This window comes from Zingiber officinale, chromosome 9A (assembly GCF_018446385.1).
Source record: "Zingiber officinale cultivar Zhangliang chromosome 9A, Zo_v1.1, whole genome shotgun sequence".
Taxonomy (NCBI): domain Eukaryota; kingdom Viridiplantae; phylum Streptophyta; class Magnoliopsida; order Zingiberales; family Zingiberaceae; genus Zingiber; species Zingiber officinale.
The window spans coordinates 16,606,228-16,625,327 of NC_056002.1; the positions used below are offsets into that span (position 1 = coordinate 16,606,228).

Consider the following 19,100-nt stretch of genomic DNA (forward strand, 5'->3'; position numbering starts at 1 on the left):
GATCGCCCAAGAACATCTTAGCTGCAGTTTCGGTAGCAATTAGGTCATAGATAAAGGCAATCTAGGGGCTGTACAGAAGTGTCCCTGCTAAAGTTTGCTGATACTAGTGTGCAAAACATGCATTAGAACTCAGTTTTCCTTTTGTTTTGATTGAAGTGGAAAATGGGAGTATAGAAAGATGTCCATAAGATGTTTCTATAACTAAACTTGTCCCCGGGGCTATGATGCTGCGATAGGATATCCAAGTTATCACTGACAGCCACGATTTGATTCTCAACTATGATATATTTGTAAAAAAAACTTCTCCAAATGGAGGCGCAGTCAAAGGATGCTGAACTTCTGGACTGGTTGTCATGTGCACTTCTCGATTTATCCTGATAGTCAATGAAAAACTTTCATAAAATCAGATCGATCATCCAGAAATAATCAATGAGACTAATTAAAATTATCCTTTTTTTTTCTTCTTCTTCCTTTGTTTTTCTTCTTTTCTTCTGCTGCCTTTCTACACTCACAGGTTGGCACTGGCAAAACTGATTAAAAAACTGCTATTTTAAACCATGTCCGAAAGAATCATTCCTGTTTCCTCGTTTCTCCTCCTCCTTCCTCTACACACTACTTCAGGTCGACACTCAAAAACTGATCCAATCTGTAAACAAAACTGATAGTTTGAAGTTTGAACAATGACCAAAGGAACCCAAAAACAGCAGTTTTTTTCTAACAAAGGTAGATCCATTACATCTATCGTTACAAAACTCTAAATAATACACACCATCTTTCAAGTGCGGGTGGAAGCCATATTAGATCAATTAACACAGCTAGAGAAAGAAAGATTTCTCCGGCGACTGAGTGAATGACAATATGCCTTCCCCAAACAACTGAAACAGTGACGATAGGAGGTTTCCTGCATCAAGATCCTCCTTCCAAGCTTGGGCCAGGACCACCGATCCCTTGGGTGCTCCGCTGCCGCCCTTCTCTCTTCTACTGCCAATTGAATCAATCGATACCTGACCTGGGGCAGAAGATTGTGCTGTACCAGCACCAGATGATTGCGGAGAAAACCCATCCTCTGCTCCTTGCAGGTTGGCTGTTGTTGTAGCAATAGCCTGTATTGTGCCTGCTGGTCCATCAACTGCCATCTTCTTGAAGGGTGGCTGCTGTGATGAGTTATTGGTGCTCAACTTCCGCTTGACTGATTTGAGGAAAAATGTATCAGAAACTATAACCTGACATTTGCTGATATACATGTGCAGTGACATTTCTCTAGTTTAATGAGTCAGAAGTATCAGTGTGCTAAATCAAGAACCCGACGCATTTTCTTTGACTTAATTTTATGTTACTTGGACTTGAAAATGTGTATCCAACATAAGTATGGCTCCAAATGCCAGGCACTACTATTTTAAAAAAAATGTCAGGCACAATATAAGTATGGCTCCAAATGCTCCAATTGTTAGACTATATATTTATTGCTAAAACAGAAGGAAATGACAATGAGATTTCCACAAGAAGATTGTTTCAAATGATTCCAGAAATATTAAATGGAAAACTGGTGAAAAGACTTGAATTGGGGCTTACTCCTGCTTATTGCAATCCTTGGGTTAATCCTCCAGACACCATGTTTTGGTGGAGATAACAAGGTAGGCATCATCTTCAGCCGTTCATACAAACATTTACCAGTGGCACACTAAATATGCAACCAAGGTAAGTGATTATTTATGAAACAATTTTGATTTGAGTAAATGAACAAGAAATACCTGTAAAGCACCATACACTCGCCACGCTTCTTTCCTTTTCATCTCATTCTTCTGCTTTTCTAGTTGCATCTCGGGCTCTAAAAGTTGCAAATACGGTTCAAGATTTGGCAGAACAAGAAGACGTATCTAGCAAAGTGGTATAAAAGTCAGACTAAAGGGAGAAAAGTGACATGAATGACAGAGAAATAGGGTGTTAAGAATTACCACACTTGGTCCCAGTGCAGCAAGCCCTTGAATGGCGCCATAATGTTGTGTGAGTGCTTTAGATGGATCAAGAAAAGCATTAATTAATGTCTTCGTCAATCGCGACTGAAGATTGTGGTACACGTGACCGTATCTGTTGAAAAAAATTATCCAGTAATTATAAACATCAAGCATAAAAATAAAAAACACCACTGTTCAAACCCCAAGTAGATGTCACTTATTGATATAAGAATTTTCTCAAGCAAAATGAAACTGGAAACTGTTATGCATGCAGCGTGAGATAATCGTTGCAATGATAAAGGAGGAGTTTGAATAGAATTTCTTATTTACTTTTCTAGAAAAGAAGCAAGCTTTTAAAGAATGAAGTTTTATATTTACAGCACGATTTCTAACCTTCTACACACTGATGCAGCTAGATTTGCTGAGAAATCACGGAGTTCCCAGTGGTTATCTGCTATTCTACTCCCCAACCTTTTGGCAACGACGCATGTAATAATTGATGGCATCAGCTGATGCAACTGAAGATGATAAATTTTTTAGTTAGAAGAAATGTGAATGGCTGTACAAAATTTTCTGTAATATCTTGTGTATTATTGAATAGAAAAATGACTCACATAAGGTTCTATGTGAATGTGCGGATTTTGGAGAAGGCTTCGAACCACACGCATTAAAGCAAACAAGATAGGAAGATCATTCAAGCTCCGAGCAACCTGTGATGGGAAACTGTCAATAGGTATGGGAACTAAGAAGAATTATTCAATTAATAAGATTGACAAACTTAACCTCATCTGCAATGAAGTAGGAAAAGTATGGAACCAACGGATGAATTCCTGAATCCATTGCTAAACTCACTAAAGCTTCTTTGAAAAGGTTGGATTCAGGTCTTGTAACTGTAAGCTCAGTAATTTTGTCGAAGTAGAGCTGCAATGATCAGTAATAAAAACTAATTACATGGGCAATTTCTCATAGAAGCTCAACAACTTGGGCAGCAAAACCAAGAAAGTTCATGAAGGGACTGTTGGGGAAAAACCTGTAGCTCCCTAGATAATACGTGCTTAACAGGCAGTTTGAGATCAACAAGCAGTCCATCTTCCTTGGTGTTCTCAGATTTCTTATTTTCAGACGGGGATACAATTGCTGGAAAAAAATATTCATGTAAATCAATTTCTCTCAATAAGTTAACATTACTAACAAATGATTAAACCAAAACCAGAGTATACACCAACATAATGGTTTCGAGCCTATAGAAGTTGTGACGCCAATAACACAAAAAAACACAATTGACATATCTCAAATGACTTTGATGAATTAACTAAGAGCACCAAATAGAAATGCATAGTCTTATTCACACCACACCACAAAAGTTTCTTATTTAGAAATAAATAAGTAGCAATTTTACACCCTTTCTGTCTCAGTATATACCAAAATACACATTATCATGTATTGGCACACAGGAGTAGTTTTGGTTTTGAGAAGGCATAAAAATTTAGAATATTTAATGATAACTGCACAATTGAAGTTCATAGACAAAAGGAGACATATCATATCCTATTTCAGGAACTATATTGTACGTCTATAGATTGTGAATAAGATATATTCTTGGTACATGTAGTAATGCACTTATATCCCCATAGCCATTATCAATTGGAACACAGAAGACCTACAGCATATCTCAGTTAGAAATATGGTATGTGCCAAAACACCTTTCTGATTTGTGTGCTATCCAACCAAGAATTACTTATTTGGAAGGTTTCATTTATTCTTATGAAGAACGGCAGTCTACTCCAATAAAGATAGAACAAATTAATTGTCACATAAATAAAACCTTCAACAGGAGAATTTTCAGGAATTGCAGGTTGCACCCCTTCAATAGCAAGCCAGTGAGCCACAACAGCAGTTTCAAGTGGCGCTTTGGGTAATGGTGAATCAATGACCTATATGTTGCAAACAATAGTAAATACAACCATGTTATACATCAAAGAAAATTACACCCAATAAAAACTTCACAAACCTCCTTGAAATCCAAATCTCTGTCATCAAGATAGAACAGATCCTTGTGCCCTACTGCCTTCTTGAACCGCAAGGGATCAGTTGATGCAAATCCATAAATAGGCTGAAATTATAAAGCAACCAGTAATATATTGACTTGAGATAGCTGGCAACATAATGGAGAAAAGAACTATACAAGTTTCGCATGATTTTATTGTGTTTTCCAACCTAACTAGGATCTTCTTAAAGCAGTGCTTCACTCCCATATAATATAAACATAATTCATGGTTCAAGAAAAAAAACAAAATATTATGAAATATTTCTTAATTCTTCTTGAAGAAACAAAAGAAAAGACAGATATTTGAAAAGGGGCTCAAACTAATGTATAATTTTGAATTTCAGTTATGGCTCAAGTTCGAGTAATTAAAGGAAAAAAAGACTACCATCTCCTCCTAATTGCCCCTTTAGGATTTCATTTCTTACGTAAAATTATTGTCTTAACAATTCAAAACAGAATGAAGGCTTTTTAAAATATAAACTACATTCAAACAAACTTTTACAAGTAACAGATCTAACTCTATCAATCCTGGAAACAAATACAAGTACAAAACCAATTAAAGTTAGAAGTCGCAGACAAAGGAAACCTACCTCGACATTCCTCAGACTGAGAGCACTATCCACATCTTCTGCCGTCAAGACCGTCCTTTTAGAGTGGCGCATGCACTTTATTGCCTCCTGCACTTCCCCTTCCAAAGTCAGGGATCACGGAAACCAAAACTAACGAAGAATCAAACTTCAAGCACCGAAACGTCTCAGCCCCGTAAAAACCCTAACCCGAGAAAGAACACAAGCACCACCTGCATGATCTCCCGAAGACGGTACTCAACATCGGGGGCGAGCGCGAGAGAGACCTCAGGGGAGAGGTTAGAGATGCCAATGCTTTGCGCAACCACCTCGATCGTCTCCTTCGGGACGATACTCATCGTCGCCTCTTCCTCTTCTCCGACTACTACTCAACACCACTTCCCTTCTCTCTATCTGTCGGTCAGACGGTCACGGTAAATTTTGCTACAGTGTTTATTTTTCCATTGATGACTTGTCAAATAATAACTTGTTTAAATAAATTTTAATAATTGCATAAGCTAATAATTTAGATAAAATTAAAATTAGCTATTAATTATCCATAAAAATTACCACATTTTAAAAATTAGAATAACTTACCACTAATATATATGTAAGCTCAGCCCTATGTAAAAAAAAATATTCTCAAAAACTTTTTTTTATAATAATTTGTTTCCAATGAGATATAATTTCGATATATTTGATTCTGATTTAGTTAAATTAGGTTGAATTTAGATAAAAATATATTAAATTATAATTTAAATATGCTAAAAGAATTATACCTCATTTTAATTTTTTTTAAAAATGTATATATATATTAGATGTATTAATTAGATGTATTAAGGAATTGGAAGAGAGTTAAAGTAAAGAAAAACTTACATATAATAATTTTTTCCTCAGAAACTAAACACAAAATTGAATTTGTGTGCAGGAGTCTAATCATCCACCCATGAGCACATGTTATCAACATTGTTTTTGCCACAATGTTGATAAATCAAATTGACTATTTTTTTTTTTTTTTGGAGTTTAAGATTTAAGATAGATAAATTTTGCTCACTTTCAATTCTGGAAGTGAGAATTAAAAAAAAAAAACCGAGTCAATTTGAGAGTTACCCATAGATACACACAATCACAATTAAGTTTGGCGTTAACAATTTGTATTTGTTCAAATCGAAATTAATTTCATTTTTGTATCTCAACAACTATTGAAACACGAATCCATCAACAACTTACAAAAAGGTTTCTCATCTTTATTCAGTACCTGTTTAGTTAGCTGTAACATGAGGAGATTTACAAGCAGTATTTGCCTGTAAAATCAAATCATGTAAATGGCAGTTACATTCAAATGATAGATTTCATGCTGAGTGTTCTGGCCAATCGATCAAACTTCACAAGCATCTATCGGTCGCATAGGAGGGAAACAGATCTACAAACATGAGTGGCTCGATTGCGAGAAAAGAAATAATGTGATTTACGCTTTCTGAAGAAGACCTGCATCCTGATAGTACTTGATGCTGTCGACAAGGGTCTCCTCTAGCGTCCTGTGATTCCACCCTAAGTTCTTTAACTTCTCGGAACGCACCACACTACTTTCCTCTACCTCCGTAAAACTGTCATTTAACATGTTTGAATCCATAACTCGTGTTATAAAAATCTTCCAAAAGCATGAACTCTGCGAAATGAAAGAAATGGTTTTAGTTGTATTACTTTTCAATATATTTGTAGTTGGGATATAATCCCTTCAGAACATCCACCAAGTCGCGGAGTTTCAAAGAATGAGATGCACAAATGTGTCGTCCGGCTGCCTTTGACTCCTTGTACACCAGCAGCAATGCGTCGGCTACATCACGAACATCCACAAGATAGATGTCTCGATTCTCTGCAGTTTGACGAACACCTGTAACAGGGGAAAAAGGGTGACTTGACACACATTAATATGGAATTTGCAAAACATGGACTGACTTGACACTAATCCAATTTAGACCTTATCTTATCACAAGTATGGTATGCAGGAAAATGGAGATATAAGACCTATATAACCAACTCAAAAAGTTGAGAGTTACATGAATTTACGATTAGAATACATGCCAGCATATTGGAGGTCACTACAATATCTGGCTGGGGAAGACCAAATTTTCAACCTCTATCAGCCAGGTAGAGTAAAACTGTTGGGTCCTTTATTGCTGATGCAAACTAAGTGCAGACAGAATGATGGTATACCACCGTTTTCGGCTAAGTCGAGATTAGAGTTAGACTCTATCTCTTTAAGACGAATTTGCCCCGCACACGGTGCTCACGGAATACGGCAATCGTCTCCCAAGATACAACGACTTTTATCTTACAATAGCAGCACTGCAAATCGCAAGACCTCCGAACCGAGGAAGCTTCTTGAACTCTCCAATGCAAGAATGCAATGCTTGCTTTGCTTGGAAGGAAGTGAGTGAATGAATGAGTATGTGAGAGACTTTATTTATACATATGAAAGGGTATAAGAACCTCTTGGTTCAATTAGATCTCATCCATCCATTTCAAAATGGGTGATGTAGATCGCATCCTTTCCTAAGAGGCATACTATCTCTTCATTAGATGCACCCTTTAATCATCCAAAAGGCATTAAACCTTTTTGATTATTTTTTCATTTATAATTTCTAACAAAAACAATATGTTGTTTGTGACATACTTCGATTGAAAATGATGAACTACTAATAAACCGCACGCACTAGCGAGCGGAATGTTAAATCAAGGAAACCATAACTATGAACTGAGTGAAGATTCCAAGTGTAAAGAATTTGAAAAACATGAAAATGAGCATCTGCAAGTAATGCATAAAGAAATTTCCTTGCTCATGTGCATGTGTGTGTATATATATATAACAAAGATTCATTATCAACTATTCAAACATTTTTTTTTATCAAACATGGAACTTTCATGATTTACTTCACAATTTAGTATAATATGTCATTCTTAATACAAGAAAAAAGAAATACAGTTTCTCAACTCAATGGAAAAGCAATGAAATCTAAAGTAATGACCTTTTATGAGATTGATGAGATACAAGCTTGATGAATTCAGAGTGGAATGGAGCAATGGTCCAACAACCAGAGATGGGCCAACTGTCACGACGTCGAGTTCATGCTTCTCTGCATAATCCAGTGCCTCATGCTCCGCAAGTGTTTTTGAAAGATAATACCAATCCTAAAATTGCAGGAAGCAGTGAGAACATGATATGCCAGGTGCACAAAAGTGAAACTCGTAAGACGCTGAAGTATAAGGATATATTTCAAAATAATAGATTATCATCGTCCAGGGATGAAATATAAAACATGCCGAGCCAAATACAAAGAAAAATTAAGAGAAAATATATGGCAAACTACCCAACTACAAACTATCAGAATTATTTGAAGAACTCTGAGAATGAACAACTATCACCCACGTAACTGATGTCCAATTGAAACCTTTATTTAAAATTTTTCTCAAGCATAGTACATTAATTACCTGAGATTTACGACAATGTTCTGCATCTGACCAGCAACTCTCATCCTTGATCTTACCACGTGGCCAATTAGGGTTGACTGTCACAGCAACAATTGATGATACCACTACAACACGCTTAACTTTGGCCTCAGAGCTTGCCTTCAGTACATTCACAGTGCCTCCGACAGCAGGAGCAATAACCTCCACCTGAAAGTTAGAATGATTCAAAAAGTTATCAACCAATAGAGTATCTATATAAGAGGGACGCACATGGGTTCTACTTCATCATATATTGACTGCAAAACAAACAAGTATAATGTTGTCGGATAATTATCTTAATACATTTGCGCTCATTTTAATGCAGTGTTCCAAAAGAACATCCTTAACAGATAAGATATAGCAGGAACAACATAAATGTAATTCATAACACAATAATTGAAGGTCGGTGTTTTCCCTCAATAAATGTAACCCCAACTTTCTCTCTACTACTCTTGATATAGGTTAGGTTTAGTAGGTCCCCTATGAAAAGGGGAAAAGAGATAGCAGAGTTAAGCAAGTATGAATATAGGCTGGGATAATAGACTTAAGGAAAATAGGTCAATATCGGCCGGGATAATATGCTTAAGGAAAATAGGTCAATATCGGCCGGGATAATATGCTTAAGGAAAATAGGCAATATCGACCAGGTTTACACGTTTAAGATAGATAAACCAAGATTGTTTAGATTAGTACATCTGGATATATATTAGCATTGGGCGGGCTTATATGATCGCCTGGGTGTGAAAAGATACAAGGTCTTACAAGATTTATAATCGAACGATTAGGACATATGTCGCTCAGACATAATTTAGGTTCAATTCCATCCGATACAAATCATAGTATAAGATCGGACTGTCTATAGCATAATAAAAAATAAGGTAAGCAGGTAGGGACGATAAATATATCTCCATATAACTTATAAGACAGGGCGAGAACAAATATTTCAAGAATATTCACAAATAGCTTAATGAAGATATCTGTAGTATGTGATTGTATAACAGGTTTACTAATTTGACGAGAAGAATGTTTCTAAACTCTTCTACAGGCACTAGGCGACAAAGAAGGTACATTTGGGGTACAAAAAAGATTCCTTAAAAGTTATTTTCTGCAAGTACATGGCTTACGTCATCTCATAACAAATTCTAACAAACCGGGGTGCATTTCATGGCTACGGAGGTTATATGAATTGGTATAAAAAGGGGAATCCTCTCCATTGGGCAGGTATGCTTACGCTCACCACACTCACAACTATCCATTACAAACCCTAATTTCAATCACTGTTCATCTTTTTTCTTTCTTCCTTCCACACTAAGAGAAATCATTGACTTGAGCGTCAGAGGGCCTAGCCAGGGATTCCCACCCCGGTCTTAGGTCACCGACGATAATGTTGGTTGGTCTCTTGTGCGCAAGAAGTCATCGGAGCTCCAAATCTTGGTATTTTTCACAGGATCCTTCCTTCTGTCTTTGGGTCTTTGCACAAGGAGGTGTTCTGTGACTTTATTCTTCCGGATCCGCTTTGATTTTCTCGGATCGGGAGTCCTCAGGTGTTCTTCTTCATCAATAGTAAGTCCTCTCCTTAGCTTTCCATTTTGTCAAGCTTCTCAGACAGGATCAAATTTGGCGCCGTCTGTGGAAAACTTCACCTGAATCTGAGATTGCGAGATGGAAGACGTTGGAAAATCGAACCTACTCACTATTAGTCGTGAAGATCTGGATTTCCTTATTAATACTCATGTCCAGAAGGCTCTACAACAACAACAGCAAGCTCATACTGGAGCTACTCTGCCAGTAGCTCATAATCCGGCGATCTCGACTGCTGATCATCGGAAGGGAAGGGATTTGGAAGAAGAAGATCGAGTGTATATTAATCCAGCCAATGCTTCTCCGACTAGACGCCCTCACGCCTTCCTTCGTACCCCATTTGAGTAGGGAGGGCAAAGGCTTATATTTCAGGAATCCTCTGGCAAGGCACCAGACAAAGATAAGCGCAAAGCTAAGATGATGGTAGCTAGTGATAGCTCACCAGAAAAAATTATTTTTCCATTTTCTCAAGGTGTATTAAATGATCCACTTCCTAAGCAATATCAAAATCTTCAAATCGGCGAATACATAGGAACCACAGATCCAGAGAATCATTTATTAAAATTTGAGAATGTAGCATTATTACAACAATTTTCTGATGGAGTGAAGTATCGGATGTTCCTTACAACACTTGGAGGAGCTGCTCAACGTTGATTCAAAAGATTGCCGGAAAATTCTATCCGAAGATTTAAATATTTCAAGAAGGTTTTCTTACACCATTTCTCCAGCAACAACAGGTATCAAAAAACTCCCTGGAGCTTATTCTCAATTAAACAAGGATCCAAAGAGGTCATTAGAGCCTACATCAAAAGATTCAATCAGGTAGCCATTGATGTACCCAATGCTACCACTGAAATATTAGTAAGTGTTGTCGTACAGCATGTGGAGATGCAACAAGAAGCACCAAGAAGATAGTGCACTTATCACAAGACCAGCAGTCATCATACAAAGACTGTTTTGTTTTGAAAAATAAGAAAGCAAATAGGGATCGTTATCAAAAGCGAAACTACTATCAATATCTCAGGCAGCAAAGTCCACTCAAGATAGAATACCGCCCGGTCGAACCTCAACAAGGGGTATTACCAAACCCGGCCGGTACAACTCAGGCGCTTGAGAAAATTCAGCCGGAGACCATGACAGCCCGACAAGAAGAGAACAGAAGCAATGCCGCTCGGGGTAGCATTAATATGATCGCGGGCGGACCCACTGATGGAGATTCCAACAGGGCCAGGAAGGCACACGCAAGAAGACTTGAGATCCATGCTGTGGGATGCAGCATGGAAAGAGCAGCAAGGCCGAAAATTAATTTTGAGCTCAGAGATCTTGAAGGGGTAGAAATACCCCATGATGATGCGTTAATAATTAAGGTTGTGATAGCCAATTACACTATTTCTCGTACCTTTATAGACACTGATAGTTCCGTCAATATTATTTTCAAAAAAGCTTTTGATCAACTGCAGATTGATCCAAGTGAACTTCAACAGATGGTGACGCCTCTATACGGATTCACTGGTAATGAGATACAACCGCTTGGCCAGATAAAGTTGGCCATATCTTTAGGGGAGGAGCCCCCCTCATGAGAACAAGAAGATCTTACTTCATGGTGGTGGATGCCCCATCTACCTATAATGTGATACTGGGTCGACCGGCCTTAAATGAGTTTAGGGCGGTCGTTTCTACTTTTTGCCAAAAAATCAAATTTCCTATTGAGGACCAGGTTGGGGAAGTACGTGATGATCAGAAGACGGCTCGTAAGTGTTATGTGGAGATCGTCAGAACTGAAGCCAATGCCGCCTGGTTTATGAGGAAAAGGAAGAGGTCCAGATACAGACCGGTCAACCTGAAGCCACCACCTATGTCGTAGCCGATCTTGATCCTGCCTTGAAAACAGAGTTGATTCAATGCTTGAAGAAAAATAAGGATGTCTTCGCTTGACGACCAAAGAAGTCACGGGCATTTCTCCTTCAGTAATGGAGCATTTTTTACATATCTTCCCAAATGCTCGGCCTGTCATGCAAAGAAAGAGGAATTTCAGTGCAGAGCAAAATCAAATCATTAAAGAAGAAGTGACTAAACTAATGGAGGTCGGTTACATTAGGGAGGTGCAATTCCCTAACTGGTTAACTAATGTCGTCCTGGTCTTTAAACCAGGAAATAAATAGCGGGTATATATTGATTTCCGTGATCTTAACAAGGTCTGTCCAAAGGATTATTATCCACTGCCCCGGATCGATCAATTAGTGGATTCTACAGCCGAGTGTGAGTACATTTCTATGTTGGGCGTCTATCAAGGCTATCATCAGGTCCCTCTCACTAAGGAGGATCAAGAGAAGGCCAGTTTTGTAACCTCTGAAGGTACTTATTGTTATAATGTTATGCCGTTCGAACTAAAAAATGCAGGAGCAACCTATCAAAGACTTATGAATAAGGTCTTCCGGAAGCAGATTGGAAGAAATATAAAAGTATATGTTGATGATATTTTAATTAAATCTCTTCGGGCTACTGATCTCTACAAGGATGTAGAAGAAACTTGCGAAACATTGAGACAGTATGGGCTCAAGTTGAACCCGGGCAAATGTTTGTTTGGAGCAAAAGGTGGAAAGTTTCTGTGTTATATATGGTGTCCAAGCGGGAAATAGAAGTCAACCCAAGCAAAGTCAAAGCACTTCAAAATATGGAGCCACCGCACAATATGAGGGAAGCTCAAAGACTCACCAACCGAATCACAACCTTGTCCAGATTCATTTCAAAATCGGCCGATCATAGCTTTCATTTCTTCAAAATACTCCGGAAGGCTAACAAATTTTAATGGGATGAAAAATGTGACAAAGTCTTCCAGGAATTGAAAGATTACTTGTCCACCCTTCCCGTGTTGGCTAAGCCTGTAGTAGGAGAAACCCTATGGGTATATTTGTCGGCCAGTGAAAATATTGTAGGCTCTGTGTTAGTCAAACAGGAAGGAAAAGAGCAACAACCTATGTATTTTTCTAGCCATTTATTAAAAGGAGCTGAGTGTAGATATACTACACTCGAAAAGTTGGCCTATGCATTACTGTTAACTGCCCGGAGGTTGCGTCCATATTTTTTAGCACATGCAATTATTGTATTGACCAACAGTACTCTCGGGCGGGTGTTGCTTAATCCAGAGGCATCTGTTCGGTTGATCAAATGGACGACCGAATTTAGTGAGTATGACATACAATACCAACCTCACTCGGCCATCAAAGCACAAGCTCTAGCAGATTTCATCATAGAAGTTCAACGTCCTGAAGAAGAGAGTGGTTGGAAAGTTTATGTGGATGGATCTTCAACCAGACAAGGTAGTGGAATTGGTATTCTCCTCGTATCTCCAAGAGAAGATAAGCTTCAACTTTCTGTTAGGCTGAATTATAGGGTCACTAATAATGAAGCAGAATATGAAGCATCGATAGCAGGGTTACAGGCCGCTCGGCATGTGGGAGCATCCCGGGTTTATATTTATTCTGACTCCCAGTTAGTAGCCCAACAATTATCAGGTAACTTCGAAATCAACAATGATAGACTCAGGTTATATGCTGAGGCATTTGATAAATTGAAAGTTCAGTTTCAAGAAGTAAATATACAAAAAATTCCTCGATCTGAGAATCAAGTAGCGGATGAATTAGCTAAATTGGCCTCTGCTATAATACCATGGAGCTTGGATCGGTCAGTTGAGCAGACATTATTAGTATCTTGTATTGAAAGACAAGCTGAAATAGAGATACAAGATGATTGGAGAGCACAAATCATATTATATTTGCAGTAGAGCATTCTTCCGATTGATGCAAAACAAGCAAGAGTATTTAAGAAGAGAGTTTTCCAATACACCATGATAGGGGAACAGTTATATAAAAGAACTTTCTCTAGACCTTTACTTAAATGTATTCGAACAGAAGATATACAATTTATCTTGCAAGAGGTTCATCAGGGCTCATGTGGCAGTCATATAGGAGGAAGATCCTTAGCCCGCAGGATTTTACTAGCAGGATATTTCTGGCCTACTTTACATGAAGATGCTGCCAAATTTGCAAGAACTTGCATTTCTTGTCAGAAACATTAGAATATTCCACATCATCCTACACAATTATTAAGAACCTCTATAGTTTCCTGCCCCTTTGATCAATGAGGCATGGATATAGTTGGTCAATTTCTTATGGCAACTGCACAGAGGAGATTTTTATTAGTAGCAGTAGACTATTTCTCTAAATGGGTAAAAACAGAACCACTTACTCGGATTACTGAAGACGCGGTTATTAAATTCTTGTGGAAAAATATTGTTTGCCGATTGGTATTCCCCATAAATTAGTCTCTGATAATGGAAGGCAGTTTCAAGGAGATAGAATCTTAGCTTGGTGTAAAAGCTACGGAATTACTCAAGCATTCACCTCTGTGGCGTATCCACAGAGTAACGGTCAAGCAGAAGTAACCAACAGAGAGATTATCAGAGGTCTAAAAACCAAACTGGATCATGTCGGAAGCAGCTGGGTAGATGAATTGCCCAGTGTTCTTTGGGCAAATCGTACTACACCCCGAGAAGCTACAGGAATTACTCCCTTCCAACTGGTTTATGAAGGAGAAGCCGTAATTCCTATCGAGGTGGGAGTAGAATCCGACAGAAGACAACTATATGACGATGACAATGCAGGTAGACGACTTATGGAGCTAGATCTGATAGAAGAAATTCGAGACAAAGCTACAACTCGTCTTATATCATACCGACAACGAATGCGACAAAATTATAATAGGAGAGTCATCCCGAGATTCTTTCAACTGGGGGATCTAGTATGGAAGCGTACCAAGCCCGTTGGGTATGTTAACAAATTAGCACCACAATGGGAAGGACCCTATAAGGTGGTAGAAAAACTTTCATAAGGCTCATATTATCTCCAAGGAAGAATTCTCGAGCGCCCATGGAGTGCAAATCATTTACAGCCCTACCGAACTTAACAAGCTTATATTTCTGAACGAGCGGACTAACGCCTCCTCAGTATATTCCAATCATCCAATCATGTGAAACTTAGCACGTCCGAAAGAACAAATCAAGTTTACTTTAAGCAATTTCCCTCCGTTCGGCCCTGCGAACAGATAACAAATATGCTCATAATTTATGTACTTCACTTAATTTGGTAAATTCAATGCAGGTCGAGTATCGCCTGAAAAATAAACATGGTTTAAACAGCGTGGTGATTACCGGGCAAACATTTTTATTCTGCTCAAGCGACCGTCAATTGGGAGCTTTAAGGAATGATCGATGAGGTTTCCTTAAGGAATCTCGAAGACGTTAAACCATCACAAGGTTAGTGAAATCATTTTTAATTTCACTCAAATCATAATCGATTGGAAAATCTCTTGAAATAACCCGGGCAGGTCTTCTTGAGAGGAACCGGAGACTTTAAACTAGCATAAATACAGTCGATCGGGAAATCTCTTGAAGTAACCCGGACGGGTCTTCTTGAGAGGAACCGGAGACTTTAAACTAGCATAAACACAGTCGATCGAGAAATCTCTTGAAGTAACCCGGACGGGTCTTCTTGAGAGGAACCGGAGACTTTAAACTAGTATAAACACAATCGATCGGGAAATCTCTTTAAGTAACCCGGACGGGTCTTCTTGAGAGGAACCAGAAACTTTAAACTAGCATAAACACAGTCGATCGGGAAATCTCTTGAAGTAACCCGGACGGGTCTTCTTAAGAGGAACCGGAGATTTTAAACTAGCATAAACATAGACGATCGGGAAATCTCTTGAAGTAACCCGGACGGGTCTTCTTAAGAGGAACCGGAGATTTTAAACTAGCATAAACATAGACGATCGGGAAATCTCTTAAAGTAACCCGGACGGGTCTTCTTGAGAGGCACCAGAGACTTTAAACTAGCATAAACATAGTCGATTGGGAAATCTCTTGAAGTAACTCGGATGGGTCTTCTTGAGAGGAACCGGAGACTTTAAACTAGTATAAACACAGTCGATCGGGAAATTTCTTGAAGTAACCCGGACGGGTCTTCTTGAGGAACCGGAGACTTTAAACTAGCATAAACATAAACGATCGGGAAATCTCTTGAAAAAACCTAGACGGGCTTTCTTGAGAGGAACTGGAGACTTTAAACTAGCATAAACACAGTCGATCGGGAAATCTCTTAAAGTAACCCGGACGGGCTTACTTGAGAGGATCTGGAGACTTTAAACTAGCATGAACACAGTCGATCGAGAAATCCCTTAAAGTAACGAGACTTTAAACTATCATTAGAAAAGCCAAGCAGGATTGAATACCTGATCAAAATATGATAGAGCACAGGACTCTATTGACTCAAATTAATTGAGATTACACGCCCGACCGAAAACTCAAAGGTTGAGCCCGACCGAAACTCAAAGGTTAATGAAAGTATTTGTATTAAATCGTTCGGGATTATACGCCTGGCCTAGATTCAAAGTCATCTGGATTTCTTTATAAAGATCATGCGGTATTACACTCCCGACCAGAATTCAAAGTTCAGAGGGAATTCTTTATATATATAATCCTTTAAAATTGCATTCCCCATCAGAAGTCACATTCATATGAAGTTCTCTATTTAAAATCGCTTGGGATTGTACGCCCGACCAAGAACTTATAAATCCTATTAAGTTCTTCATATAAAATTGCTCGGGATTACACGTCCCTCGGAAGCATTGAGGTCTTTGGAATTCTTTATATACAGTCATGCCTGAATAAAGATTAAGGAGTTTATGGAAAGCTTTATTGTTCAGAGCCATATGATCAATTAAGATATCACAACAGGAAAAGCTTGAGCAAGATAGTACTTATTCTCAGGAAGCAGCAGCCAGATAATAAAGGTCGGAAAAACAGGTAAGTACACATTTTTACAAAAATTGCAAGTACTTAATTACAAGTCTTTTATAAATACACCATCATGCTCACTTAAAGTTGATTGTCAAATTTTCGGGTAATTCCTGGTTAAGTCTGCGACGGTTTATGAATTGAGAGGGGGGTTCGCGAGATAGATAACTACCTTCCCTTAGTTGTTGAATAACCCCGGTCATAGAATGATTGAAAGTTCCAATGATACGGCGGACATATTCGTTAGTAAATTCCGGGGACCTCAGATAAGTTAAGTGTCTATCTTCCCATCAGTCTTCCTCATGCTCCTTATAACTTTAAAATTCAGTTTGTAGTTTAGCAGCTTGGTCTTTGAAAGTGTTTCTTTCTAATTTAAGCCGCTCTAGTTCCATTCGGAGTGAGGGTATCTCTGCATCTTGAGCCTTTCTTTGTTCCTGCTCTTGCAGAAGAACAAACTCGCTTGAGGTTGAATCTTGAGTCTGCTCAGAGAGAAAGATATTGTGAAGTCTCTCCACTTTCTCTAAAACAATGTTCTTATGAGAAACATCTGAAATAGCTTTGTCTTTTAAAGCAATTTCCACCTGGAGGCGAGAGTTTAACTGATCCACTTGTAACTCCAGAGTTTTCCTTTCAAGCTCTTTGTTTCCCAATAACTGCTGCTTATGCTGCAGTTCCTTCTTTATAGCCTCCAATTGTTGAGTCTGTAAAGCTTGTAGGACCGTTGCGGCCGGCTGGAAGGGGGGTTGTTGGATATCCTGCAAAATCAAAACAAGCGACCCTTCCTCGAACTCTTTAAGCTAACACTTACATAAATAGATTAAGCAGTAAATTAAAAACATTAAATAAGAGGCACGAGTGTTTACTTGGTTACAACTGATGTGGTTGTTAATCCAAGGAAGATTAAGCCCGATATCAATCTCCTTCAGGCGGAGAAGCCTCTTACAGCGTTGACGTACAAAAAGAAAGAAGCTCAACTAAAATTCTAAAGCGCACAAGCGTTGGATTCACAGTTCTGAGTTTATTAAAAAGCTTCTGAACCAAGGCTATATTTATAGCCTTGGTCGGGGCGCCTGGAAGGGTTCCGAACGCCCTGGGGGATAAAACTTTATCCCCCAACGTTCAGAACGCATTAGACGCGTTCTGGTCAAAACTGCTGGTCCGGGCGCCCGGAGGGGTTCCGGGCGCCCCGGGCTAGTCCAAGCGCCCCGGACTGCTCCGGCCCCCCGGGCTGGTCCGAGCACCCCGGACTGCTCCGGGCGCCCCGGACCCTAAGTCAACTCCGATTGACTTTTTTCGCCTCAGTTGGGTGATCTCTGACATCTGGAAAAGGGCTCACCCGAACCCAACTTCCGGTCTTCTCGAGCGGGCTTCCCTCCGACTTCTCGTCCCTCGGAATTGCTCCGTGTTTCCTTCTCGTCCGCCAGCGTACTCATTAGCAGTCTTCGTCCCTCGGACGCACAGCGTGCCTTCTTTCTCGCTAGCTGCGTCTCTTGCTCCCCGAGCAATCTTCCGCTTCGGCTTTCGTCCCTCGAAACCATCGCATGCTTCCTTCTCGTCCGTCGGTGTACTCTTCCACAGCACCTCGTCCCTCAGGCTGCCGTCCTTCTCGCTAGCTGCGTCTTCCGCTCGACTACCTGTGTTCCTAAGGTCCTGCACACTTAGACATAAGGTTAGAACAACACAGGACCTAACTTAACTTGTTGATTATACAAAAACAATCTTGGGATTCCAACAATCTCCCTTTTTTGGTGTGATCAACCAAAGTTAAGCTAGGGTCAAAATAGACGTAAAATAAAACTAACTTAATTTGCAATTTAGTGCGAAAAGATAGAAACATTAATTTAAAAAATTTGCAATCTTCAATTTTCTACCTCCCCCTAGACTTATACTTTTTCTTTTCCCCCTTTGATCACATAAAAAATTGGGGTTGCAAAAAAAATCTAAGGGTTGACACTTAGAAATTTTATAAGAATCTATTTCAATGATTTTTTTGGAAAATATCTAAGTAAAGATAATTTTCTAAATCAAAAATAACGTTTGAAAAATTTCTAGGCATTCGTTATCAAGAAAAAATTTTCTAAGTCGAAAACTTTATACAAGAAAAATTTAAAACAATTTTTGAGAATATTTAGAAAAATTTTAAAAATGCTATGCATTTATTTAATTTTTAATTCTCATGATTTAATCAGAAAGTTTTAAATTTCTATTTTAATTTATCATAACTTCTTAAATCACAATTTTTCAAATTTAAGACAACACATATTAAACATGCTAAAAATTTTATTCGATCTTTTAACATGTCATTTTCTGTTATTTTTTGATTTTCTACTTCACAAAAATATTTCAATAACTTAAATTCTAACTTGATAAAATTTTTCGACAATATAATTTGTAAAAATTATTTCGGCAATGTGCAAAATTCGTTTGAAGAAATATTTTGTAATTTGCAAGAAATTTTTAACAAAAATTCTAATTTGCAGGAATTGATTCAGATTTCTTAATCCGAAAAACTTTTTCGATGACTCAATTTCTAATTCGCAAAACTTTTTCGAGAAAATAATTTGTAATTCGAAAAGAAATTCGAAGAA

General features: G+C 38.5%; 2 protein-coding genes across 2 annotated transcripts in view; both read right to left on the reverse strand.

Annotated features, from left to right (window-relative positions):
- Positions 1–690: 690 nt before the first annotated feature.
- LOC122020908 (transcription initiation factor TFIID subunit 6-like) lies at positions 691–5,014 on the reverse strand. Its single transcript, XM_042578952.1, has 12 exons — positions 4,802–5,014; positions 4,593–4,679; positions 3,967–4,068; positions 3,781–3,889; positions 2,986–3,092; positions 2,739–2,876; positions 2,570–2,665; positions 2,349–2,473; positions 1,956–2,088; positions 1,752–1,877; positions 1,573–1,681; positions 691–1,189 (listed from the first exon to the last, which is right to left on the reverse strand). Exons 1-12 carry the CDS (start codon positions 4,925–4,927, stop codon positions 816–818), a joined length of 1,632 nt encoding a protein of 543 aa, XP_042434886.1. The 5' UTR covers positions 4,928–5,014; the 3' UTR covers positions 691–815.
- Positions 5,015–5,794: 780 nt separating this feature from the next.
- The window catches only part of LOC122019663 (cinnamoyl-CoA reductase 1-like), a 31,069-nt gene continuing 17,763 nt past the window's right edge, over positions 5,795–19,100 (reverse strand). The window contains exons 3-6 of the mRNA XM_042577119.1: positions 8,061–8,246; positions 7,598–7,760; positions 6,273–6,462; positions 5,795–6,175 (exon numbers count right to left, since the gene is read on the reverse strand). Coding sequence (XP_042433053.1) covers positions 6,037–6,175; positions 6,273–6,462; positions 7,598–7,760; positions 8,061–8,246 — 678 coding nt within the window. The 3' untranslated portion in view covers positions 5,795–6,036. The remainder of the gene's footprint in view (positions 6,176–6,272; positions 6,463–7,597; positions 7,761–8,060; positions 8,247–19,100) is intronic.

Bases quoted from the DNA above. Each gene is read 5' to 3' on its own strand.
- LOC122020908 (XM_042578952.1), bottom strand. From the start codon at position 4,927: ATGAGTATCGTCCCGAAGGAGACGATCGAGGTGGTTGCGCAAAGCATT. The intron at 4,069-4,592 runs GTAGGTTTCCTT...TTATAATTTCAG, and splicing joins TCAGTCTGAGGAATGTCGAG to CCTATTTATGGATTTGCATC. The intron at 1,878-1,955 runs GTAATTCTTAAC...CCACTTTGCTAG, and splicing joins CTGCACTGGGACCAAGTGTG to ATACGTCTTCTTGTTCTGCC.